The 26746-nt window shown below is 39.8% G+C and overlaps 2 protein-coding genes across 6 annotated transcripts in view; one reads left to right on the top strand and one right to left on the bottom strand.

The window, feature by feature from the left end:
• The window catches only part of LOC102691973 (POU class 2 homeobox associating factor 1), an 84300-nt gene extending 71881 nt beyond the window's left edge, over positions 1–12419 (bottom strand). For 2 of the 3 annotated variants that reach the window (XM_015337572.2, XM_015337575.2), the window contains exon 1: positions 12135–12418. In XM_015337572.2, the coding sequence (XP_015193058.1) occupies positions 12135–12166 (32 nt within the window). In that variant the 5' untranslated portion in view covers positions 12167–12418. Of the gene's footprint in view, positions 1–12134 lie in introns of all 3 variants that reach the window. The other variant, XM_015337571.2, reaches the window with a different exon arrangement.
• Positions 404–9182, top strand: LOC102692379 (NF-kappa-B inhibitor zeta). Of its 3 annotated transcripts, none has more exons than XM_015337569.2 (12): positions 404–904; positions 1219–1340; positions 1445–1481; positions 1603–1649; positions 1884–2548; positions 3293–3398; positions 3566–3712; positions 3996–4056; positions 4288–4367; positions 4774–4884; positions 7385–7503; positions 7989–9182. In XM_015337569.2, the coding sequence occupies exons 1-11, from the start codon at positions 697–699 to the stop codon at positions 7484–7486; spliced, it is 1686 nt and encodes a 561-aa protein (XP_015193055.1). In that variant the 5' UTR covers positions 404–696; the 3' UTR covers positions 7487–7503; positions 7989–9182. The 3 variants fall into 3 exon arrangements, with proteins under 3 accessions (XP_015193055.1, XP_015193054.1, XP_015193056.1); XM_015337568.2 differs by having other exon boundaries at positions 4288–4451; XM_015337570.2 differs by lacking the exon at positions 4774–4884 and having other exon boundaries at positions 4288–4451.
• Positions 12420–26746: the final 14327 nt, after the last annotated feature.

Genomic DNA, 26746 nt, shown 5'->3' with positions numbered 1-26746 from the left:
AATCTTATCTGCAAGTCAGAAGAAAGAAATAACAACGAAATATCTGGGTGATTCAATCAAATAACTGGTGTCCACTGTACACTGTGAGAGAATGACGTGGCGTGACAGAGAACGCCCTTGTAAATTCGTCACTTTGCAAGCCGCACTTGCTACAGAGACACGTTAAAGAAAGAGCACTTTCGGAGAACTGCATTTCTGCTGACCCAGACGTGGAACGTATACATGAACTTGGCAATATTGCACCGAAACTTCAGCTACGTAACTAATCTCAAAAGACGCTGTACAAAGCAATTCACCACTTCTCTGGAACCTGCTTATGTCACGAAAACACTTTTTTCCCCATATGCCACGCCCCGTGCTTCAAATATAAGCGCTCACCGTCGTGAGGGATTGAATTCCCTCACAAACAGTACAATAGTAACCCACCGCAGCAAGGTGTTTGGGAAGTGTGCATCTTTTATGATCATATTTCATCTTCCCAGGAATATTTGGCTTTTTTTTATCATTTCCTTTTCATTTGCAGCGTGCATTTTTTCAGATCTGTCCTGATGACTACCAAATAAAACCTGCGTGGACGGTGAACACAACACCCTCCCTCTGGACAAGGACTGATTCGTGACTCCCCGATTTTATCATTCTGGAGGGGAGCGCGTCTACTCTACTTCTCGGTATTTCGTCACCTCCAGCACTGGAGAGATGATCATCAATTTCAATAACCACACGGATTTTGTGCTTGAGCAGGGCAGGCGAGCAACCAGCCGCACCGACTCCTTCACCAATAAGTCACCTCTGCCAGGTCTCAAAACTTGTCCCGGATCGCCGGGGTCGGGTGACACAGACACCCAAAAGTCTGAGGGGAAGCGAAAATTCACCTCGCCAGAATCGAATGCGAAATCTTCGACCGGTATGGCTGATATGCTATTACCAAATTAATAAGACGTTTTAGGGGGTTCATTTTTATTTACGAAATAATTGTGGGTGTTTGCATAGTGTGCGTTTAAATGCACTAATACTGTACGTGCCTTTTAAAGTTTGATTTCGAGAAGAGAAAAAAGGGATGTGTTTTGTGATCAAGTAGTAGGAAGTAAATACCCTCCAAAATGTTAATTATGTGCAAGATGCAGAAACGATGCCTAATGGGGACTGGGTTGTGATCTCTAGTTAACTCAATAATACAATACACGTTTTAATTTAGTTACCTTCACGTTATTTTCCTAGACTCTATACTTTTGAACTCTCAATCGGAGAAAAAGTACCTGGGAGTCAGAGTACGAATGCCTGTCAGGGATATGCTCAGGAAAATAAGGATTGCTAAAGGCTTGGAACCTATCGAAATCCAGGTAACACACGACTTTTTGTCACTCTAACGTGTTTTTCATTTCCCGTTTACATGTTTTAATTAGGTTTTGATTGTTTCTGACTTTTTCCTGTTTGTTTTTTTAAGGGAACACCTGGGAAAGCATCTTCAAAAGCGATGCCAGGTGTGTGTTAGAGCATGAATACACAACACTACTTTTTTAATAGAAGTCTTTCCTCAAGATAAAAGGCTTGTGTGAAGTTCACTCGTTTAAATGTGCTGCTGTTTTTTTTTTTCCCTTGCAGGGGAGAAAAGACGAGCCCATCCACTTGGAGACCGGAAACATAGGCAGGTAAGCTTTATAATAATTGATGTATCAAAAGCCGTGGGCGAATCGGTTTTAACATTAGCCGACCCATCCAGTGCATGCTGTTGACATGGGAAAATTGCTACAGAGATGGCTTTCATAAGGATTAGGGCAATGTGACACAATAAAGGCGATCTGCAATCAGACGGCATGAGACAGGAATATGCAGTTCCTGACTTAACAAACACATGTAACATTACATGCCTTTGAATATTCCAGAGCAAGCAGTCCCCCAAAAGCCTGGAGGATCTTGCCATGCTCGTCGAAGTCCTGGAAGAAGACCTCAAGGCAAGCAGACCCTACAGGAACCCCAGGGAGTCTCAGGGAGGCATCTCGCAACCCTACATCTCTGCCAGCTCCTTCCTCGCGGCTCAGCAGGCCGAGCCCTGGACACAGGAGTTTCCCCAACGTAGCCCCGTCGTGGAGCACAGCTCAGGAAGCAGCTCACCGCCAGCCCCCGCTTACCACCTGGCCACTGACTTCTCCCCAGCCAGCTCCCCGGACGGCTGTGACCTCTTCTCCCCCCTGTCCCACGAGCGGACCCCCGAACCGTCCCCCGGCTATCCAGGAGGATTCTATGCCGATGGCCCAGAGGACGCGGCGTCCAGTTCCCACCCTAAGGCGGCCTGCTCCCAGATCAGCTCCGACTACCAGGTGCCATCCCCCCCGGACCCCGCCTACCACAGCCCCCCGCTACATTTCGGCGAAAGATATTCCGAAAATCCGCCGGACCATCTGCCGGGCCTCAGCCCCCCAGTCTCCTACGAACTGCAGCAGGACTGGAACAGTCTGTCCTTTTTCCACTTTCAACTCAAGAGAGAAGAGAGTGTGCTGAGAGGCGTTCCTGACCAGGAGCTGCTGGGAGTGGACAACAGTGGCAGCATGTGAGTACGGTCTTTTTGGAAAGAATTTCACTCGTTTCACTTCCTCACAGGTAGGATCCTCACTATCATTTTGGCGGCATTCAGGATACACAACAATTGCTACCGCTTCTGTTGTGAATAATATGGGGAATTGTGCAGAATTCATTAAACTCCCTTGCTTACTATTATTACTCTTATCATACAAGGAGCACAGATTGTCATAAAACTAGTCAGATTTTTCCTCAAAGAGCAATATAAACGAAGCCTGGCCATATGTGTTGATCTTATTCAGTGCATGGAAGCAGACCTCAGTGTGAACCTTCCCTGCATCCTGTAGAGTTTTCCAGTGAATGCCCTTTAGACGTTTATCAGCACGGGAGTAATGTTGCGTGCGTTATCACAGCCGTGACAAATGAAACTATGGATTGCTGAGGATACAGCCTTTCCATGGAACTCCAGCAGGAAGTACTCCAAACCAGATTAAAATACCCTGGTAGAATTTTAACAGTGTGTCTGTGTATGGCTGATAACTCCCAGCCTGGTGGTTACCTCCTTTTTATAACTATGGTATATTGACACATGCTGCTCATGATCATAAAACACAGCATGAGTATTAAAACAAAGACAATAATTTCTTTCCACCATGAATGGTAACAATATTCAGCATTTAGATCAGTTAAACAATAATCCCGTAGTTTCTCTCTCCTCAGGTTGTGGGGCGTTAGGATTTTCTGAATGATTTATTTTCTTGTTCTTTTCCTCCAGACTGCTTCATGATGTGGTCGGTCAAGGGAAAAGAGCCCCGGTCTATGCCATTGCTAAGAGGCTGGCAGCATTAAACAGATTGGACACTAAAGATGCTGAGGGAAAGGTAAATCTGGGATGTATACATGTCATAATGTTCTGTAGTTCCTATTCTACACATTCAGCAAGTGTTTTGAAGAGTTTCCCCCACTTCAAGCATGTACAGTATGCAAGCTTTAGCTGCGACTATACTGTAGCAACTCCTCCACTTTCTGCTGTGTGTTTCATGCACAGACAGCTCTGCATTTGGCAGCGCAGAAGAACCAGCATCTGATGGTGGCTGATCTGATTTCTCTGGGGGCCAGTGTGAACGAAAGGGACAAGTTTGGCAAGACCCCTCTTCACCTGTGTGCAGAAAATGGATATGTCAGGGTGCTGGAGGTAAACATGCATACTGGATTGAGGTCAATTAGAGCTTACAGGCCAGTTTTTCTTTATGTAAAGAAACGTCTAGTAACAAGATCATCATTAAGGTACAGGGCACTTCTGTTTCTAATAGTGGATCTCTGTTTCTTATATGAGTAGCCACTAACAAATACACCCTGTGTTGTGTAGTTTCATATTACATGCCGTCTCTTAATCCATGAAATATTTGGATATTTAAAGCTAAAATTGTTTAATTTTTAAAATGCATGCAAATCCCTTATCCTTGTGTTTTTTTCAGGTGTTGAAAAATTCCATTAGTGATGGGATAAATGTGGAAGTTGAAGCTACAGACAACAATGGTACATCTACTTTTATTCCTAATTGCAAACTGTCAGAATTCCTTTTAAAGAATAAGGGGCTATTTCTGGAAATTAAATCATTTTGTCTCTGCTGAGGGTCACCATCACAACATGATGCCGTTTTTTTTTTCAAAAACGCGTGTTTTCTGTCATTCATCATGAAGGCAACTTAAAAGAAGCTGCAATCTTTTGGTAACATACTTTTCCGGACTTCTTCTCTCTCCCCGGCAGGACTCACGCCCCTGCACTGCACAGTTCTCGCTCTGAATGCGACGGTGAAAGAGCTCCAGCACTGCAAGACGCCCAGTGAGGTGAAGTTTCAGACTCTGCGCAAGGAGCAGCTGTACGAAACTCTGGAATATTTGTTGCAAATGGGAGGAAATCCCTATGCTCCAGTATGTACCAAGACCAGGAGTCAAAGACTCCAATTTTTATTTAATCTCAGTTAGCTTGGGTTTGTCTTACTGCTTTCCTTGCCTGTTCTGGATGACATATTTTAAGACAAAGACTTCAAAGCCTCTCCTGATCAAATGTGGAAGGGGAACATCAGCTTGATGAAGTACTTAATCAGATATGTCATGTCACTGGGGCATGATTTGGAATAAATCCAGTCTTCCACTCTTGTGGGTGTGTGAGGATCTCTGGTCTACGGATTTTTTAAAGCTGGAGCAAAACAAAAACATACACAGATCTTATTTATTTATTTATGACTTACAGGAACACCTCCTGGGCTATACAGCTGTAAATCTCGCTGAGGTGGAGAACAATGTGGAACTCGTCCATTTTTTTCAGAGGCACTGCTGTAAATTTGGTGGCATCGATAAGGAGGTAATTCAGACCTTAGATAAGAAAGTAAATAGAGCAGTTGTCATGAAATGACAGGTCTGACTGGAGCAGTGGGGGCAGAGGTCCTGTCAATAGCTGGCAAAAGATGGCAAAGAAAACAAAAATGCATCGAAACATTTCCAAAAATAACCATGGAAATCCCAAAAGTACCACGTTTCCCAGGCAAGATGTTTGGGTCAGTGGTAACTCTGTTTGAACCCAGAGACTGCACTTCACTCATTTCTCTAGCAGATTATACTGTGACTCTTGAAGTGAGTAAGCAGAATCAGAACAACATTAATAGAACATACACATCACTATATGTAAGATTCATAAGTCAAAAATGTTTATAATGATGGATCATCTAAAGCTGTGATATGTGTGGGTTGCTTGGGTTATTATTAATATTACACAAAATGTTATTTTTATTTAGACATTTAATTATAACCAACCCTCCGTGTCCCCATGTTTTTTTTACTTTTGCAATCTGGTCATCCAGCAGTCTAATCCTTGTCTGGCAAGGCCGCTGTGTCTCCAGGTTTTCTCTGTCTCTGTAAGGCCTGCAGAGCTGGGAGCAGTTGTGAAACTGGTTCAGTGGAGTCAGTCAAGAGGTGCTTTAATGTGTTCTGACCTGAGCTGGAATGAAACCCTACAGAAGCACTGGCCCTGGAAGGCCAAGACTAGACAGCCTACCCAACACTAACCTTATGCTCACTGGAAGCAATGATTTGCTTTTGATCTAACTATATATATAGTGCATTATATGGTGTGTTTGAGTAGAGTGCATTCACAATGTATGTCTTTAAAACATTAGACTGATCTATGTGAATTTCACTTTATTCCAGTAGAGAAAATGCATGTTATATTGCAATGCCAACAGAGTTGCAATGCCAACAGAATGTTGCTTTTGCTTGTAAATGTTTCCCCTGCACTGTGTAATTATTTAAAAGGTAATTGGTCGGAATGCAAGAATGAACACAGGGTTTGTTTGTGTAAAAGAGGTGTTGCCGTTTCCTGAGAGTTTAGCAATAGTGTTAGTAGTTCGAATATAGTTGGTCATCCAAGTTCAGTAGATTTAAAATATGAATATCTTTAACCTTCACCCCAGTTTGGAGTAATAAATGTGCAAAGGTCTCAGCAGTTATGCTAATGAGATTACAGTACAGTAATCTCTGTAATTAAACTACAGTTTTGTCTTTCATACTGAAGTTGCGAAATCTGTCACTCTGTGTTTCTTTTCATTTCTAACATGTTATGAAGCACATTCCCCTTTGCAGAAACTTAATTTTAAAAGCCTACTTAGCATGTCTTTTTCTGCCACATCTATACTATATTACTAAAAAATAAAACAGCAGTGTGCTTCTTCAATTCAAGCATTTTGAATATAAATCAGTTTTCTTTTTATTTTACATAGATTTGTGCGGAGACCTAAAACATTTTATGGAAATAAAACTGCATGTTAAAATAATTCTGTATTCAGTGCCTGGTGTAATACCAATAGGTAGACAAATTACATCAAATGATATCTTATTAAATACAATGAAATGAAGTATTATTGCATGTGTTGTTGAAATAATATGAGTTAACATCAGCTAGCCCTATACTTATATATAAAAATGGAATAATGACAAAGTTCTACTAGAAATTCAGGAGGAAGATTGGAACATTATCTCTCAAACTTCTACTTGCATATATAAATCTCGCACCCAGGACTTTCAGTAGCACATCTCTCTGGTATCTCATCTACACCCCCAAAGCAAATTTCTAGCTTAATCCTCACACTCTGAGGGGAGTGTGGCCAGTCTCATCAGAATATACTCTGTGTGAGATGATATATATACTATATATAGTATATATATATACTGCATATACTAGGATCTGCCCAGGCTACTGTACTTGCACTTTGTCATTTTGTGGTTTTAAAGCCAACCTGCAGCAGTTCTCTTAGGAAACTTCATTTGCATGCCTCACACAGGTGTCTTTGTGGATGAGAGCGGCTCTCAGAACGCAATCTGATGATTCGGAGATCATCTTGTACATTTGCAGAGAATTTGTACTCCTGGTTTTTCCACTCTTATCGCAAAGCTTCCGTCTTTTAAAGCAATGTTTTGTTTGCCCCTTTTCAAACACAAGAGCAATATTTGTGGCTGTTAACGAAATTATTATTATAAAGCTTATGTTTTGGAAACAATGCACAAATCCTTTCCATGCAGGGAGCATTATTATCCTATGCCATGATTGCCTAGAGAAGTGGGTTGGACTCTGCACCAGAATGTTGCAGGTTCAAATCCCAGGTGGGGCGCTATACAAAGCATGGGGTATTGGGGACTGATTTGGTATAATAAAACAATTAGTTGCACCAGTAAATGTCCTGCTGTATCAGTGGGTCTGTGAGCCATCAATGTAAATGAGAATTAGTTTTCAGTTGACCTACTTGGTAACACAAAGAAATAACCAACGCTGCTCTGTATTAATTTGTGTATACCTTCTCTCTGTGTTACAGGATTATGCGTCTCAAACAATGCTGGATGTATCATGTCATCTGAGAAGTGTTTACACAAGTAATGAGGCCTCAGAACTCTTCCGCTGTGCGCTGCTCAGTTGATGTGATAACCAAGGGAGGTAGGAAGAGCCCCTGATTTTGTTTCTACAGCTTGTCATTTCTTTGTCTTGTGTACTTCCGCCCAGTCCGCGGTGCAAGTCCCAGGACTAAGTTTTTCAACACCGATCTGCAATTTTAGAACTGTTTCTAAAAAAGTAACTGTTGATGTCAGAATTCATTTAATTAGCTTTGCATCTGATGTACTGTTAAGTTGCAATTATGAAATCATTGGAACTATGTGAAATCTGAAATGTTATGTACAGTACACACATTTACATATTTCCTATACCAAGAACATCTTGGTGTAACAAGTACAGTACATATTAAACGTGCATGGATGTCTATTTATGTTTTGTGGGATACATTTTTGTTGTAAGCTGGAATCTCTCTCTTTTCATACTAATCAGTTTATAACCAACCTCGCAATTGTGTTTCGTATTCTTCTTCTGTAGAAAGAGGCTGGGACTAAACCAATTCCTGCTCCTTTTTTTTCCCCCTTCGACAGGGAAATCGCAAAGTTTGGATGCTGGTTAACCCTTTCCTGCGAGTCTGCCTGTGTTGGCAGTCCAGTGACCTGACAGTACACGTCTTTGAATTGTTAAAGCCTGAACCATTTCTGGAAACAGAGGTTTGCATGAGAAGCAGCTCTTGAAACAAGAATCTAAGTATAAAGAATAATCATGCCGAGAAATAGATCACAGGGAAATAATGGTAAAAGAAAAAAAATATACATCCATTTAACATTATTGTCAGCTGGAGATTTATTTTTAAAAAACATGTTTTGAATCTTTATTTGTTACAATCGGAAGATCGAAAAGATCCCAAGTAATTCATTTGAAATGAATCAGTTCCTTTTGTTCTCAGTGTGGTTCAGGTTTCTGGTAATGCAACCAGAGTTTTAATATAGGCTACAACAGTTGAGGTGCTTGGCCCGCACCAGCTGGAATCTAAAGTTTGAGAAAGCTTGGATGAACCAACTGTTAAAAGCCAATGGTTGCCAATAAACTGGTTTCTGTGAAACTTCCACAGTTTGCTACATTAAAATAGCAGTTTGTAAATACTAATGTTATGGAGAAATGATGAGTAATTTCTGAATTTGTTTGTATTTCTGGTCGAATTGAATATTCGTTTCACTTTCTAATGGTTGGCTCTAAGAATATTCACAGGCAAATTAAGTCTGCAGGCCTTGTTACTTTTACTGTATATTTCATGGTACAATAGTTCTGAACACTGGTGCTTATTTAGTGAGTTTTGTACTAGTTAAAGAAATTCAGAAATGAATAATGGGGAGAAACCAGTTTCATGGTTTTCACTTTCCTCAATTTGACATGAGTGATTATCAGAATTGCAACTTGTTTTACATATTTTATCTTTCAAAAGTCAATATATACAGTAACTCCAATAACAACACTAAAATTTGTAATCTACTTGAATTCTTCAAACATTTCATCTGTATTAATTTGTTTTACTTTGCTACGTGTAAAATGCATGTGTTTTTTAAGCAGGTAAAGAACATGAAAGACATCTTAGAACTTATTTTCTATCCCTCTTAATTTTGTTCTTCATAAATTGACGGATGATCTGTGACCTGCTAATGTTTGCCGTGTAAAATATGATTGTGCTTGGCGTTTGTTTTATATTTTTACATGTGAACTGTTTGATTCCACTGTAAATAAATAAAGCAAAACTTGCTGCCGCCTTCCTGTGTGGTTACATGACCAGCTTGTGAAAGAAAGCTGCTTTATAGTTCAGAAACCCTGTCATCAAAGGCAGTTTTAATGAGTCACGAATTTTAATGAGTCACGTATTGTGAGCAGAGCCAATGCAAAGGGTTTCTAATCTTTTTATTTTTGGAAAAAATGTTCTACGGAGAGACCTCCTGGGAAAGCTATGGTTGCTGCTGGAAGTGGCGTTAGTGGGACCAGCGGGGAGTGCTCACCCTGCGGTTTGTGTGGGTCCTAATGCCCCAGTTTAGTGGGGGGGGGGGGGGGGGGGGACACTATTCTGTATCGGGCGCTGTCTTTCGGATGAGACGTTAAACCGAGGTCCTGACTCTCAGTGGTCATTCTCAATAAGAGTAGGGAGTTATCCCGGTGTCCAGGCCTAATTTCCCCCCTCGGCCTATACCGTGGCCTCCAAGTTCTCCCCATGTATGATGGGCTTGCACTTGCCCTGCGATGGACTGGCGTCCTGTCCAGGGTGTACCCTGCCTTGCGCGCGTTGCTTGCCAGGTAGGCTCCAGCTTCCCGCGACACCATATGGTATAAAGTGGTTTGGCAAATGACATGCCTTGACGTGTTCAACAGAATATATGTTACAAAGGATGGGCTGTGTTTTTGTTTGGGAGCACCTGTAGCAAGTACTTTTACAACATTTGAAGAAGTGTTTGTTCTCAGAGATCACCCAAGGGGAAGCACAGCAGAACACTGCACAGGGCTTCCTTCTACAACAAACAACATTTGAATATGACACCCTTCCCTGAGGGCCTTGTCCTCGATTTTCTGTTAAAGAGCACTGCAAAGTCAGCAGACAGTGCAAAACAAGGAAGATTAAAGGGCTGTAAAATCATATAAAAGACCACTTGGGCTTTTGATTTTTCAAGTGATAAGCATGTCAGAAAACCGTCCTATTACATCAAAGGCCTGAATATTCCAAGCAGTCCATTTCGCAATAGTTCTTCTAGTGAAAAAATGGGTAATAAGAAATCAAGCACTCGCGTTATGGAATATATTGTTTTATCTGAGCAGTTACATTGGTTTAGAAATTCAATTGGTAGGGAACAGTGAGAGATAGTCCAACAGAGATTCACCAGACGTGTTACTGTGTGGTGTGGAATGTTGTAAATGTTTTGCATGACATACTGTATGTTAGTGATTTGAGCCCTATAAAGGCTTATTGCATTAAGAACAGCAAAAATGCATCGAATAAAAATGATTATTTCATCACTTTTTACAATCTGATGGGCTACTTATTGTAGTTTTTTAAGTCGTTTCATATCGTCTTCCCGGCCACTTAAAAAAAAAACTCTTATTCAACACGTAGGAAATAATCGAATCACAAATCGCCAGGCTGACATTAAAATATTAAAAGGAAAACAAATGTAGGGCCAATGCTATTGAAAGCTTCGGCACGTTATAGATTTAGATTTAAACTATTTTATCTTCAGTTTAAAGGAGAGTTTGTGAATTGAAGCCAACAGCCAAGACATTGTTGCCCCAGCTGGTGTAAATCATAATCGTTACCGAGGTCATTTCTCGAAAGATACACACACACTCGTCCAATTCTCCACATTTAACACCTACCCTTTGGTTAACGTCCGACTGTGGGAGTCCGAGGTTCTTTTTACTATGGCCAGCAATCTGGCCCTCAGCCAAGTGAGAGGAATCAAATCTCTCTGGAACCTAAATATTTATCAAGTTTACTCAAACGAATTAAATCCTTGGGTTTTGTTTTCGCATGCGAACTCTTATTATTTTGTCGAAGATATAGCAGACTAGGTGTTTGCATGAAAGTTGGACATTTTCCGTTTCAAATAATGGTTCTTTTCAGTTTATGCTGCAGAGTAGCAAGGGACTCTGGGGTTTTGCAGAAGTCTAACATTAAAAATATACAGCCATTCAAGCTTATGAGATCCACCGTGTTTTAAACTTGCTTTTTTTTTTTGTCACCACCGTACCACTGATCGCCACAGGAGAATATGAGAGCGGAAAGTTCCGGCAGTTTGCGCTGGATGCGCAGGGAATTAGGTAAGACCTGCTCCTCGCAGAAAAGTGTAAAGAAAAAAGATCACATTTCGGCAGCTGAGCCTTCTTCAGGCGTGATTTGTATGTGAATGAGAAAGCACAGCAGCTACCGACAAAAAACAGTTTAGTTGTTAAATCAGGTTTGGCAAAGACTGCAGACGTGTACTTTTTCGTGAACGCTGCCGCAGATTAAATTAATGAAATGCCGATGCCGTTGCTAATATTGGCACTGGAATAGATTGCTGTCGTGGGAAATTGATTTATATTTTATGAGCACCATAGTGATACGTAAGGAACAAGTGATAGGTTTATTCCATGCTTTAAAGAGAAGAAATAAAACAACGTTTCAGCCGTGTTGCCTTCTTCAGGTGTGAGCACTCAGCCTACCCATGCTGACGCAGCTACACACCTGAACTACTTCAACCATAATGATACATAGCTGCTTTTTTGCTGCTCCTGTTTAATTCAAACCATTTCTTCTTCCCGTGACAACACATAGATTCAAACTGGAATATATATACATAGCGACCAGAAGTCATTAAAACTTTGTACGTGGCAGCCCAGTGGAATTTGTAGATAATACAACGGAACGGTATCAACTCTGATAACGGAGCATATGGGAGATGAAAAGATGAGGAGGAAAAAACAACAAAATAAAAGCCAGCAGACCTCTTCTAGAGAACCAATTAGCATATTTTATGAGTGAGCTGATATGAAATTTCTATAAGATCTATTTTCATTCTGATTATCTTTTACTCTCACGTTTTATATACCAAAAACTAACCAATCTGGAATGCAAACTGAACGTCGCACCTGGAATGCTAGGGGGTTTTAGCTTATTGAATGTTGATGTAGAGTACAGGTTAGGTCGCTATTTTAAAAAAAAAATGACATTTTCATTCACTTACTCATCGCAGTGTCGGTCTTCAGCTCTTCCCATGGATACTCCCAAGACAAGACACGCTCTGCACGAATTTCAGCATTTTCCAGAACCTTTGTACACGCAGTTAGCACGTTGTGTTGATTTTTTTCCCCCCACAAAAACACGTAGCCTGTATGGATCGAATCAAAATGTGAGACATATTAAGGTTAACATATTCAGCATTTTGTATGTGGTAATTTGTTTAGCGTGAGTTGTCTTGTTTAATCCCTGACCCAAAAGTGTGGTATCGACGGTTAAGGTGAGAATGAAGGCTCGCGCTGTGTCCGTTATTTTTTTTCTTTTGCTTTTTCTTCTCTTATTTTTTTTTTGTGGTCTCCTAGTTTTTATGAATTAAGTTTGATTATCGGCCAGTGAAATCTCGGTTTTCCTACGTACGAATTCCTAAAGTTTCCCCAGAAGCCAATAAACCTACCAGACAAAACCAGAGGACCTGTAGGAAATCCACACAACCACAGGAAGAACATGAATTGTTTTTGATCCAGGTACTGTATGTGCCTCACGCCTACATTGGGTTTTCTCTCCCCCTTATAAACCCAGAGTTTTACATTCTTCTCAGTAAATTTCTTTGATTGACTTAGATATACAGGAAGGAAAGAACTCCTGTGTGAGCTAAGTGGCTATAAAACAAAGTTATAATAATAATAATAATAATAATAATAAACTTTATTTTATATAGTGCCTTTAAAAGTTGGCTTCTCAAAGCGCTTTACAGGATGACAACAACAATAAATAAGAGGAATACACAAGATAAAACACAAGTACAATATATAGAGGAGACCGTGGATGGTGGTACTAAGAAAAGCAGAAGGGTGAAGAATGGAACCAGTTAAGTAAAGGCTTTCCTGAAGAAGAGGGTTTTGAGTCTGGAAAGTACATATGCTAAATAATATTTAAATAATCGAATAATCATAAAATGGAAGACATTTGGACTAACAACCAAGAAAAGAAGGCTTAGACAAGCTCACACATTTTCAGCAATGGAGACACTCATCACTGAACACATAGTGCAATGTACTGTTGGTGTTTTTCAACTGATGGACTGAGTGCTCACCTGAAAGAGAACACAGAACATTTCCACCATCTAAAACCCTAAACCGAAGCCAGGATTTTACCAGATTGATTAATGGAATCAAAGCTGAAGAGGAGACCTATTTAAATCTAAATCCCTTTCTGTCCGCAAAGTGCCAAACAGGAGTTCGTTGCAAAACATCCGTGCAATGGTGTCAGAGTCCCTTTTGAATATAAAATTCAGTGAGTTGAAGAAATAATATATATGCATCCGAGTATATTCATGCATCCGAGTACAGTAGCAATCTGAAGGACATCCATCCATTTTCTTCATCCAATTCAGGGTCACAAGGGAGTCTATCCCAACAAGCAAGAGAAGACACACCCCGGACAGGACGCCAGTCCAACACAGGGCAGACACACGCACTCACACCAGGGACAGTTTCCCCAGAAGCCAATTAACCTACCAGACAAAACCAGAGGACCTGTAGGAAATCCACACAACCACAGGAAGAACATACAGACTCCACACAGATAGCACCCCAAGTCTAGAATTGAAACCCAGGGCCCCATCGCTGTAACTGCTACACCACCATTCCTCCCTGCAAAGGGCATTCCTGTGCATAGTACTAAATGTTTGTTATTCAGTACCATTTGGCAGGTACAGCAAGTGTCTTGTCACAATATGACCCCCTACAGCTGTTCCTGAAGATTCAGAACAAGTTAAAGAAGCAGCATCAGCCTGCTCTGATTGATGGTAGCATTCGTGATCAGACCACAGTCGTGTATGAGCCTGGAATTTGAGCATTCACTTGTCCAACATCTATTTTCTGTAGTATCTCAACATTTTCTTTCGATCTGTAATTAAATGTTGACAGACGTATGATCTGCTTTCTGCAGCAATGGGAAGGATGAGATTTTTTTGTAACCATGACACCAGCTGCATATACGTACAGCATACACTGCAAATGTGATTCCCCCCTGTTTAAAATGCATTGCCAATATTTTGCAAAACAAACACATTTTGAAAATATTGTGAAAGCCAAACAAATGCAGTTCAGACCCTGAAAGCTAGTTCTGGAATTCACATCACTGCAAATAGCCACAATAGTCTTTTTTACCCTCTAATAGTATTATGTAAACATCACTTAACATTTTTAGTACCATTACTAGAGGAGTGCTACTTACCTAAAACAAATATTGACCGCATTATCCTATTCATGAAGATGGTGCTGGGCCAAAACATGAGTTTGTTCAGTTCAGGTGAGCAAAGTGTTTTGAGCAAGGCAGCCACAAAGATAAATAGAAACTGTAATTTGTTATCAATTGTATAAAATACATTCTAGTAAGAAACAATGGGTTTGAGATCAAAACAAATAAAGCAATAAAAATAATATCAGCTTATGTTTGTTTTGCAAAAGAAAAATAGGAATTCTTGTTATTGCTATTAAAATTCAGTTAAAAGTAGAGTTAGAAAAAATAAAACTAGACTTCATCACCCTGTAACTCACAACTGGCAGCTCACTGGAGCTCTGCAGGTGTGAGCCTGGTCAGTACCTGGATAGGACACCTCCTGGGAAAAACTAAGGTTGCTGCTGGAATAGGTGTTAGTGGGGCCAGCATGGGGTGCTCACCCTGCGGTCTATGTGGGTCCTAATGCCCCAGTATAGTGACAGGGACACCATACTGTAAAAAGTATAGTGTGTATACTGTGGTCATTAAAAAATCCAGGGTGTCCTGGCCAAATTTCCCATTGGCCGTTACCACTCATGGTCTCCTAATAATCCCCATCTCTGAGCTTGCTTCATCACTCTGTTCTCCTCCCCACTGATCGCTGGTGTGTGGTGAGCATTCTGGCGCACTATGGCTGCAGTCGCATCATCCAGGTGGGGCTACACACTGGTGGTGGTGGAGGGGATCCCCATTACCTCTAAAGCACTTTGAGTGGAGTGTCCAGAAAAGTGCTATGTAAGTGTAAAACAATTAAAAAATTAAAAACCAGTGCAGGGAAGAGAATATATAGCAGATAGAGACATCTCTAACGTCTCTAAATATTAGTCAATTTCACATTCATTACTCATTTTTCACAGCCTGACTACTAACCTGGACTGAATTGTTTTTGATCCAGGTACTGTATGTGCCTCACGCCTACATTGGGTTTTCTCTCCCCCTTATAAACCCAGAGTTTTACATTCTTCTCAGTAAATTTCTTTGATTGACTTAGATATACAGGAAGGAAAGAACTCCTGTGTGAGCTAAGTGGCTATAAAACAAAGTTATAATAATAATAATAATAATAATAAACTTTATTTTATATAGTGCCTTTAAAAGTTGGCTTCTCAAAGCGCTTTACAGGATGACAACAACAATAAATAAGAGGAATACACAAGATAAAACACAAGTACAATATATAGAGGAGACCGTGGATGGTGGTACTAAGAAAAGCAGAAGGGTGAAGAATGGAACCAGTTAAGTAAAGGCTTTCCTGAAGAAGAGGGTTTTGAGTCTGGAAAGTACATATGCTAAATAATATTTAAATAATCGAATAATCATAAAATGGAAGACATTTGGACTAACAACCAAGAAAAGAAGGCTTAGACAAGCTCACACATTTTCAGCAATGGAGACACTCATCACTGAACACATAGTGCAATGTACTGTTGGTGTTTTTCAACTGATGGACTGAGTGCTCACCTGAAAGAGAACACAGAACATTTCCACCATCTCAGCCAGTTTCCAGCATATTGCGACAGACGCCGTGACCCGGTATAATTGCAACATTAGAGGCCCATCCATGTTTTGTAACTGTATATGTATGAACATTGATAATGGCATGTAAATGGGCTCAGATCTGATGTTTCGCAACATTAACATGTTGTGGGATTCTTTGAGTTTCAATTCCATGCAAAATCTTGCTTCAACAAGTCTCATATTCATTGTGTCTTTCTGGGCAAAAAACGGTAGAAATCTCTGAATTTTTTCCAGGTCTCCAAAGCCCTGAGGGCTGTTTTTTTCAAGGAATACTAATGATTGTTATTAAGCCTTCCCATCTTTTCCTGGAAAGAAAATGCTGAAACAGATTAAGGTATTGCGTGCCATTATTTATGGTGCGGTCATCACTTTCTAATGCAAAAGGTGGAGCTGTAGGAATCTGACTCACGAGCAATTGATCTTCGAGCCACCTACAACATTTCCAGATAGCAATCTGCCCCTGTATCGGACTGAAATTCTGCCCACACACTTTCTTTCTGTGTGCTGAAACTGAGTCAGCAGTGAGAATGCTAATCTACGTGTAGTGTTACCTGGTAAGGCAGTGGTTCTGTGACTCAGTGAACCAAAGGGAATCTGGCTGCACTGACCGCTGTTCAAGGCATAACTTTGGAAAAGGTGACCAAAGTGATTTTATTCTACCGGGTAGGTACAGTTGGAGGAGCACAGAGGAAAGCATCAGTAAAACCTTAGGTTTTCTTGATCATTTCAGCAGCATATGTGCATGTGCTGTGCATGTGCAATATTGTTTGTTAAGAGATAAGAATGCTTAAGAATGGAATGAGTCAGTCCATGTGGCGCATTTGGGATTTAGACGCTAATTAATCCAAGCATCTTCTTGAAAGAAGCCAGGGTATCTGCTTCAACAAGTTAGCCAGGCTGCATGTGTTCCATACTCCCACCACTATTTGGTTAAAGATGTGCCTCATGATCACAGTTTTAATTGCACTTCCACATTACACATTACAGATGCCTTAGGAATGGAGGTTGGTCAAAATTCTGATAAATATTTTACAGTCGCAGACGTCCAGATAGTGCTTCCTTACCTTACACAATTTCCTCTTTTAATTCGAGAATGCTTATTTGTAATGAGCATGTACAGTAGAATGCTGTATTTCAGCTTTTAAAGGCTCCTTCTCTTTTTTCTTCTTTAAAAAAAATTAAACCAGACAGATCAGACTGTCTCCATTTTCCATGACAAATGTCATAATAAACAACTGGCAAACCCCACATGTTTCAGTGTCCAAACAAAAGACAACGAAAACACGAAAAGAGTTTTGTTTGCAGCTTGTGTTACAAAATTGCCAAATGCACTCTTGCAGTGCTTTCAATGAAAAAGCTTCAATACAATATCAAAGCTTCAATAACTGAAACGTTCTGAACAGAAATGTCATCCAGCTGGTCGGTTCGTAACTATGATGTCTGTAATACTGAGTATAAAAAAAACAAGTTGAACCATAAGACAATAAAAGGAGAGAAAAAAAACAGGAGCCAGTGGATAAATGTTTATGTTATGGGTACAGAGAAAACATATTTCTGCTCTTTCTTATAAAGATTCTGAATTATATTGTGGTTACAACATACCCAGTATTTTCTCCTCTGCTTAAAAAAGTGTCAAATAGATACATAGCGTATAAACGTGCACTTATTTACTCTTATGGTATATTAAAACAAAAATCCAGTCATTCATTATGTACATATTGCTCACTACTTAAATCTAAATGTGGAATAAAATACTGAAACACAAAGCCTTTTTACTGACTTGTCCCGGCACATTTCAAATGGAAGTAAGATTCATAGCTTTCAAAGGACACTCAATCAGATAAAACCTACTTTTAATGTTTAATGTTGGAATTGCCAGCTTACAAGTTCCAACATTAAATTCACCTCCCTGATCATTATTTACTCCAGTTCTCTTTTCTATAGTAAATTGGGATCTGACAATCAGCAAAGTTTTATTTTGCATTTTTTTTCCCAAAGAACCAGGCAAATGCCAAGTCTATTTATTTTAACAAGCTTACACAAAAAAAGCCTTAGGATCATGTTCTAAAACAATCCTAAAATAAGTAACTTGTTTACAAGAGAGATAAACTGGAAAAAATACATTTAACCCATTTAAATCCTCTGTATATCATAACAATGAAATTCCCAGGAACAATGAATGTTTTGCTAACTATAAAAAGTTCCAAATCATTTTGCTGTTCCTGTGAAAGAAGTTTAAGGTATATCTTTTTTTAAATAAATGTTTTTGTCAGTTCTGGGAAAACATTTCAGCGGCTTGTGTGTGTCAATTTGACATTATAATTAGAGGTCAGCATTTCTTCTGTTCTCTTTAAAAGCTTTTACATTAGATCACTAATGCATTCTATCTTGGGGCAGAGCGGTGGCACTGTGGCTAAGGATCTGTGGCTGGAAGGTGGCTGGCTCAAATCCCACAGCCCGCAGAGAAATCCTACTCGGGCCCTTGAGCAAGGCCCTTAACCCCAACTGCTCCCGGGGTGCCGTATAAATGGCTGACCCTGCCCTCTGACCCCAAGCTTCTCTCCCTGTCTGTGTGTCTCATGGAGAGTAAGCTGGGGTATGCAAAAAGACATATTCCTAATGCAAGAAATTGTTCAGGGTTAATAAAGTGATGTTATTATTTGTATTATTTTGGGGGCAAATGAGCAATATTACCACTGAGAACCACATCAGTTCTCTCTCCATCAGATCCTAGCACTGCTGTAGGCACTGTGAAGATCCAGCTGAGAAAAGGTGGACACTTTCTGAGGAAGAGGTACATAGGCTTCCCATGCTGATACAAAGGTTTACCTAAGCTCCTCTCCTATGATTGAAAAAACAAATAGAGAATGAAAACACAAAACATCTGCAAGCTGGGAACAAAGAAGATTGTGTTCTTTTTGCTCCAAAACAAAATGTGTGCCCATTTTATGACACGCATTTTAAAAGGTGACAGTTGTGAGCTTATCGAGGCCAAGATGCTAAAGAAACAGAAAATCAGTTCTGCCTGTTAGTCCCCGAAGCAGTTTTAGGAAAATCTGTTCATGTCAGATCAGAAAAAGTGGGACACGTACTGCTCCTGAAGATACGGTCCCAAAAGCAGGCAAGTCAAGCATAAGGGTGTAGGCATGGACTGCCTGAAGCAACTGCTTCACGGCTCTAGAGCGCTGGGCTCAGCGGGACATCCTTCTGTGTGGTGCTTGCACGTTCTCTTTGTGTTGGAGTGAGTTTTGTCCAGGGAGTCCACTCGCATCCCACTTCCCAAAAAACACACAGGTTAGAGTTAATAGGGATAATCTAAATTCTTCCTTATGGTGGGAGGTGGGTGATTGTTTTAAGAGGGTTTTGTATCTGGTAAAGGGGAAATTGCTACCAGAACCTGCTGAAGCTCATGGGCTATGTGACCCTAAAAGCACTCATCTCACTCGTGACTTTTATGGCGTTCTGTACTGTTTTTCAGGAGAGCCCTGAACTGGATGGCAATTAAATACTCACCCACCTTACTTTCTTACAAGTGGGCGAGAAACGTATTTTTTTCCTTTTTTTTACCTACAGTACTTTAACTCCTTTTCTGTTTGGACAGCACAGAAGGAGCCTTAAAACAATACAAACGTCCCTCATACAGTACATGCGGAAGTTTTAGGTCATATAATTGTCATTATACTTACAGTATATTGTCATTATACATTCTGGATTTCCATGGAAGACACAGGCTAATGCCAGCTTATGCCACTAAAAAGGAAAACTTGACCTGGATTTTACAGTATCTACAGTAGTAAATACAAATTATTTCTTGGCAAATCCTGGGAACACAGCCAATGGTAAATGTTTAACTGAGACCAAACTTTGACTAAGGAAAGTGGCAAAAGAGTTCTGTTTACAGACTAGACCCATAAACCAGAATATTATTAAAATAATATTAAATATTGATCCATTTAATCTAGTTTTATTTAAGCTGTAAGGCAGGAAAGTGGCTGTGTTTCACTAGCAGAAAACTCTGCTGGAGGCAGACCTTAAAGTGGGAGAATTAAATAGCTCAACTAATAGAAAAAGTCTTAAGTGAAAAAAGGCCAAACATTGCATTAATTAACCGAATGGCTTCTGAATCATCACACAAACATTTCAGAATTTGCTGTTATGTTTATTTAAGAAATTATTTTGCATTTTATTATATGTCCATTAAAAAAATATTAGAATATTATCAATAACTATGTAGCGATGATGACAATGAATTAACCTAGTGACGTTTTTAACAATACAAAGCTATTGGTTTTCAGAACCTCAAGGCTTGGGGTTTAGTTTAGAGGATACATATTATGACAGCTACGAGCGCAGGGTTCTGCTGCTCGGGTAAATTGAATTGGACTGTCTTGGTATCCCAGTAACAAGGAAAGTCTAGCACACCGGCCTATGTAACCAGAGCACATAAACAAAACCCTAGTTTTTAAATCTTAAAATTATTGAAGTCTAGGAGCTGTTTTTCTGTGGACAGCAAAGGCAAAATATCAGCCTTCTGCTATGTTGACTGGAAGTTCACAGATAAGGTATATAAACTGCTACCCGCAAGCATTAACTTGAACGGCAGGCAGCAAGGAAGGTCGAGCCCATTCATTTTTTAGGAAACTGTTCGCTGAAACTGCTCTTAGGCAAAAATTATTTCAGGCTTCCTGTCACGTTAATTTTCGAAAAAGGCTTTTTTTGTGCGGCTGCCATTCTCAGTCTGTTTGAGTCCAGTCTGTGCACCACTCGGCTGTTCTTGCTGAACAGGTTGAGTGTGCTGTTTGGAAAAGTACCAAGCCCCACCTTTCCAGAGAAATGGGCTATCAGAGCTGGCACTGTAGCTCACTGGAGCACTGGAGAAGGTGCCAAAACCGTGGTATGTTTGTGCTGTCATTTGTTTGTTTGATAGTGTTTGGTTATTTTTTCCAAGAGCAGCAATATTTTTTTTTTTTACACAGCAGCAAAACAAAGGCCGGATTTCTTGGGAAACTTCTGCTTTGCTCAAAGCCTCAAATTGGACATTTGCCTTTTCTCATGATTCTAAGCATTACTTCGGGTCTTGGTATACACTTTCACAAGAAACGAACAAACACAGACACGCAGTTGTGCCTTGATCTACCGTACACTTGCTGAGTTTGAACCTGTCAAGCTAATTTAAGGTTTATTTTTTGTGGCTTTCCACATACAGGGGCATGAGGGTGTTCTGCTGTGTTAAAGCTCAGCAGAAGCTTTCAAATCAGGACTAGGGCAATGGGTACAGTAAGCAATATGAAGTAAGGACGTTTTGTTTGTGTTTGTGTTAAACTGCTTTCTTTAGTACCACAGGTACCAGAAAGTCAACACCTCCTGAAAAGAACAGTCAGGTTCACACTAGATTTGCTTGACACACTAGCTTACACAGGCACCTACAGTATGAGTAAAGTGGACACCACACTGTGTGGGTTTCCCAGTTCTGTTTTTCCAAGGGTGAGAATATTAAAATCAAAGTCTTGGCAGTTATTTGCCCTGGCCTGCCAGCTTTCAACCTGTGATCTAACGTTACAAAGCGTGCATTCTGAGCCAACTTACTAAAAGCTTATCTTTTACAAATAAATCAAAAGTAAGCACTGTGGCAGACTGCAAGTAATGCCTTGATCCTAGCGAAGTCTTTCCCTATGTTTTTTCAGCACAGTCCCCATCTTTCCAGGTAGCTTGTTGGGGATTTAGTAGTAGTCAAGGTTTGCATTTGACTATTCAAAAATGATGATACTTCAGAATTATATTAAGCAGTGTCTTCTATATCTCAAACAACACAGCTCAGTTAATGAAGGTAAAGGATAACCGGCATAGTAGTCGAATGTTGAAATGACATTTTTGACAAGTTACGGTTAATGAGAGTCAGATGTAATTCACAGGACAGCCAGTGCTCACTAACAATCGCCTAAACACAGGCTGCACCTTATCTTCCACCCACATATCGTTTGCTCACCATCTTCAGCTCCACTATTGCTGATCACAAAAAAAGCACCAACTTTAACATCTGTCAAAAAATGCATTTGTTGTAACTGCCAGTGACATGAAACGACACAATAGCCTGTAATGAGCAGGTAGACAAAAGTGTCAAGGTGTTAGTACAACAGGCAGTTCAACAGAGATTAAAACCAGAGAACTCTGAATGACTTCCCAAATTTTACACAATGAAGGTCCCTTTCCTCAGAAAGTCTGAGTAACAGGGGCTCCCCAGCGAAATTATCAGGAAAAGTTCCCCTTTGGAATGCCAGCTCAGCTATGTACTCCGGATGTAGTTGGAGGAAACATCGCCAGTGGACTGTGACCAGGATTTCCAAAGTTGTGATGTGAGTGTACACAGCTGTAATATTCATATTGGGAGCCGAATTAGTGAATAAGGCCTTAGAGTGAATGTTAGAGCATCAACTGGGATCTCTCTTTGTATATAAGAATTTGTTCTCAATTGACTTATCAAATCAAAGGATTAAATCAAATAAAAAAATGTCAAATTATAACCAATTCCAAATTAAACACACATTTCACTCCAAATGCATCTTAAACATTTCCAGTTACAGCCCCACTGGTGATAATAACACACTCATTTCTTGTAACAATAACCAATGAGTCACCCCAGAACTCAAGGAATTATAAGGGAAAGGCTTCTGAATAGATAATCTTCTATACCAAACATTCCACGAAAACCGAACAGGAATTTCTCTGAAATGTGACTCAGGCCTAGGTATCTACACCTGGTTGCATAACCCTATATTAAATCTTGAGTACAAATGCTTGCGACAACAAGCCCCGTTCAGCCTTTATCATGCTTCCATTAATGTCTGCCAGAAAACACAGCTTTTAATTTTCACCTTCTTGAGATGTTATTGGCACCGTGGCTTAGTGTTCAGAAAATGTTTTTATCATGATGGTAACTCACTCTAGTTCTCTCAAATCCTGCAAAGCAGGGACTAGATAATTTCTAGATTTTGGTACTGGCTGCCCAAGTTTCAACCTTTCTTTAATATAGTTGTATATGTAACTGATGACCAATTCAAAGACTTTAATAATTTGTAAGACATCAGGGTTTATAGGAGCTATAGACGATGTACTTTATTACAAACTACACAGCCAAGAGTCTTCAAGCAGAAAAGGAGCTGTGGAATGCAAGGAACATAATAGTGTAGTGATGGCTGCACCACATTAGATGGCTTTAGATGGCACATTTTAGACTCCTTCCTTTGGGGATTGAAGACAGGATCAGATGTTTCCCTGTGTAATAATTTCATTTTTGAAAACGTCAGGGTGCAAAAAGAAACGTTTGTGTTTGCTCTTCAAAAGAAACAGCCATAGATAAGATAAGATCACTTTGTTAGCCATACACAATTTCATCTTTTTCACACACAGACAGGGAGAGAGAAGCTGGGGGTCAGAGCGCAGGGTCAGCCATTTATACTGCCTATACCCTGGAGCAGTTGGGGTTAAGGGCCTTGCTCAGGGGCTCAACAGAGTAGGATTCCTCTGCCAACTGTGGGATATGAACCGGCAACCAAAGGTGCAGATCCTTAAGGCAGACTTCGGATCTTTCCAGTTGAAACACTTTTTAGTCTTTGAATAATTTAGCTTTCCAAAGCCTATTTAGGGATTTTCACATGGATTCATTAAGTGATTCTGTATCTTTTACCTATCACACTGTTTCATCTCCCCAGGGCTGAGGTGTAAATTCATTGAACACACTAATTATAAAGAAAACATTGTGCAAAAACCTGTTTGGTTTCTTTTTTATCCTTTACACTTAACCCACTTCTGAACTGATTTACATATCCTTTTTTTCTTCAATTGCAAAGATTAAGATCCCAACAGGATTTTAACAGCCAGAGCCGGAATTGAAGAACAATGTGTTTGTTGTGACAGAAAAAGTCCAGAGGTAAGATGATACTGGCCAGAAAACTGAAAATATTCTCTTTGTAGAGCTTTGTTTAACTACTGGGTTGTACACATGTCCAGTTTACAATGCGGTGAGCGGTTCTCTGCTTAAATGAGACTACATAGGAATTTTGGTAGATTGTTTGTTGACCTTAAGAAGCCACTTGTCATTCAATTACAGGTACAGAGTGTCAAGTCTATGAGTGTCAACTAATTTTGTAGTGCTGTGACATTATTTTCAGGTTTATTGTTGGACTGTTTGCTAGCAAGGTAGGTGTTGATAAAAAGATAAATGGAGAGTGAGAAGTCAGAAGAGTAACTGAGGGCATAAATGTACTTCCTGTGTCTGTGTTGACAAGCGGTCCTTATACGAGGAAAAAGAACAATCATTTACTGGAGCAAAATGTTGCATCGAATTCATATCAACAAAGCTTTTTTTCCCCTTGAGGTATAGAAAATCAGAACTTTTTTTCAGTTTGAAATTAAAAATAAAGGTTGCATGTTTCTTGAGGGAAGTTGGGAATCACTGATACTTTGATTTGTTTTTGTTACTAAAGTGTTCTCCATTCAAGGAATATTTTCCTTTATTGTAAATAATGGTTAAAATTTAAATCATGATATATTATATATAGCCATTTCAAGTTTTAATTTATTTAAGGTTGTTTATGTTTGATGCCATCACTCATATAACGCACTACTATAGATGGAGGTGCCCATGCCTTAAACTCCCGCATCTGATTCCTGCTCCTGGAGTTCAGGAGCACTTCAGGAAGGTCTTAAAACCTTTGCAACAGTCTTCCTCTGCCCCACATCCCTCTAAGAAGTGCTGACTGGCAGGTGTTAAATGGGTGGTAACTTTTTTTAGGAAGGCCTGAAATCCCCAAAAAGTGGTGCTGTTCTCCAAAAAGAGACATCCGACTAGTTTTTTTTCCCCAGTTTTGAGTTTCCGTTGGGAATTCTGTAAATGTACTCTTTTTACTGGAACTTTTTTTCCTTTTATGTGTCTTTCTGGTTCTGACATCAGAGGACAAAGCTAAAAGTCTGCTGTTACCTTGCGTACCAGGTTTCCCAATTGTACACAGGACAAAGGCAGGTTTTCCACACGTGAACAGGTCAGAAAAGCCAAACTTTTTGCTTCAAAACCATGGACTTTGGGCTGTGAGATAATGATCAGGTAAAGCTCCTTTCACTGATAACTCACTTCCAGGGAAACACTGGCTGCTTTCCTGAACCTGGCTGTGAAGCAGGCCAGTCTGAGAAAATAATTCATCGACTTGGAGGACGGAAAAGAGGCGTGCTTGTGTGGAGTGGGCTGCCTACCTGCTTCAATTTCAATTGCTTCCTCTATTAGTAGTGCCGAGCCTCCTGCCTGACCAATGAAAAGATGATGGGTCACCTACACTCTGTCAGGGGCACTGTAAATACTGGACTATACATGACGCTCCTGAAGGGAAAAGAATTGAAAACTGCTATCCATCAGCGATCCCATCAGCGATGAAACATCAAGAAAGCCCTAAACATTAATGACTTCATTATATGTCTTTTGCCAGATGAGCAAAGGTTTCTTGTTCAAGCTCTAAACTCATTTCAGAGGTTTCAGATGTTACCTGCATAGCGATAAAGAATTTAGAAAGTGTTAGGCTACGTTGTAAAAGCAAGACAGCAGACTCACCTACAGTATCAGTGGGTAGACTAAGGTGAAAACAGTATGTTTGCATATTTAACATTTGCATAAGGTCTTCTTTCTAAAAAGGGGTTTAGAGTGTCATTTATAGGCAAAATTAACTGTAACAAATGTGGAAAAGCATTTTAATCTGAATTCGATTCCTAATAACCATTAACAGTTATCCTAATGCGTGTCTTTTACTTTAAGAGGATATGTAGCCTGAGGTCTATCATGGATATACCCATGGTGCAGTTACAGCCCTCTGAGACATTATTGTTTATGTTTGTCTTTACTAGAAGATTTCTTATCTTTATTTGAAAATTTCCCAAAAACAAAACACAAGGGGCTTCGACCACTAATTGTATGTTTTCATTTTTGCCAGCAGAGTCATTCAGTGGTCTGTCAGAACCTGCCCCAGTCTGTAGACAGACTTTTTAATGATCTCCTTTGAATAGTGAGGCCAGAGCCTTGCAAATACTAGTAAATGCTATTTATTTCCCTTCAAGATCAACCATCCAAATCCTTTTACTAAAAAATCTATGCATTTGTGTAATGCAATTCAAAATTGTTGGATCTAGAAGACATCATAGGCCACAGTAAATTACTAATTTGGAAGCATACAAGGTACAATATGTAGTAAAGGAACAACACATAACAAAGTGGTATTATTTCACACGATACTTAGATAACCTCCATGGTCCTGTATTTTTTTTCATTCTAATGTTCATCCTGTATATTCTTAAATGTCCTCAATTAATTAACAATTAACAATTCCTGTTACAGGAATAACATTAACCAATTAAAAATAGTACGGGTTTTGAAACAGATTCTTCACCAGTATTGCTAGGAACTGAACAAGGCCAGACAAATACACTGTGAAAAACTATAAAATTTGCATGCACTGTACTTCTTTCTACAATTATTGTAAAGCAATGATCTGAGCAGAAACAAGAGACTCATGTAAAAATTAATGTCAATTATCAGCAATTATCAGGTACTTTGGAAAGCCTGGAACACTTAAAGGTGATTGGCAGTACTTCTATACTTTTGAAGAAAGAAAAAGGCACAATTGTGTTTGCTTGTCTTTAAAGTCTGTTAAGGGAAAGATTGATGGAAAAGAAGGAGCTGCATGATAATGTAGAAAATATTATTTCAAAATAATTGTGATTGCTCAGGTTTCTCGTTCCAGCTTCAAACTCTATTGTCAGCCTTTACACTGAACATTT

Source organism: Lepisosteus oculatus, chromosome 23 (assembly GCF_040954835.1).
Source record: "Lepisosteus oculatus isolate fLepOcu1 chromosome 23, fLepOcu1.hap2, whole genome shotgun sequence".
Taxonomy (NCBI): Eukaryota; Metazoa; Chordata; class Actinopteri; order Semionotiformes; family Lepisosteidae; genus Lepisosteus; species Lepisosteus oculatus.
The sequence above is the reverse complement of the archived record's forward strand: the minus strand, read 5'-3'. Positions and strand labels throughout refer to the sequence as shown.

What these genes read in the sequence shown, in the direction of transcription:
- LOC102692379 (XM_015337568.2), top strand. Translation starts at nt 697, where the DNA reads ATGATCATCAATTTCAATAACCACACGGATTTTGTGCTTGAGCAGGGC. An exon ending in TGGAACCTATCGAAATCCAG is followed by an intron (nt 1,341 to 1,444) that starts GTAACACACGAC and finishes TGTTTTTTTAAG; the next exon opens with GGAACACCTGGGAAAGCATC. An exon ending in TGAAGCTACAGACAACAATG is followed by an intron (nt 4,057 to 4,287) that starts GTACATCTACTT and finishes TCTCCCCGGCAG; the next exon opens with GACTCACGCCCCTGCACTGC.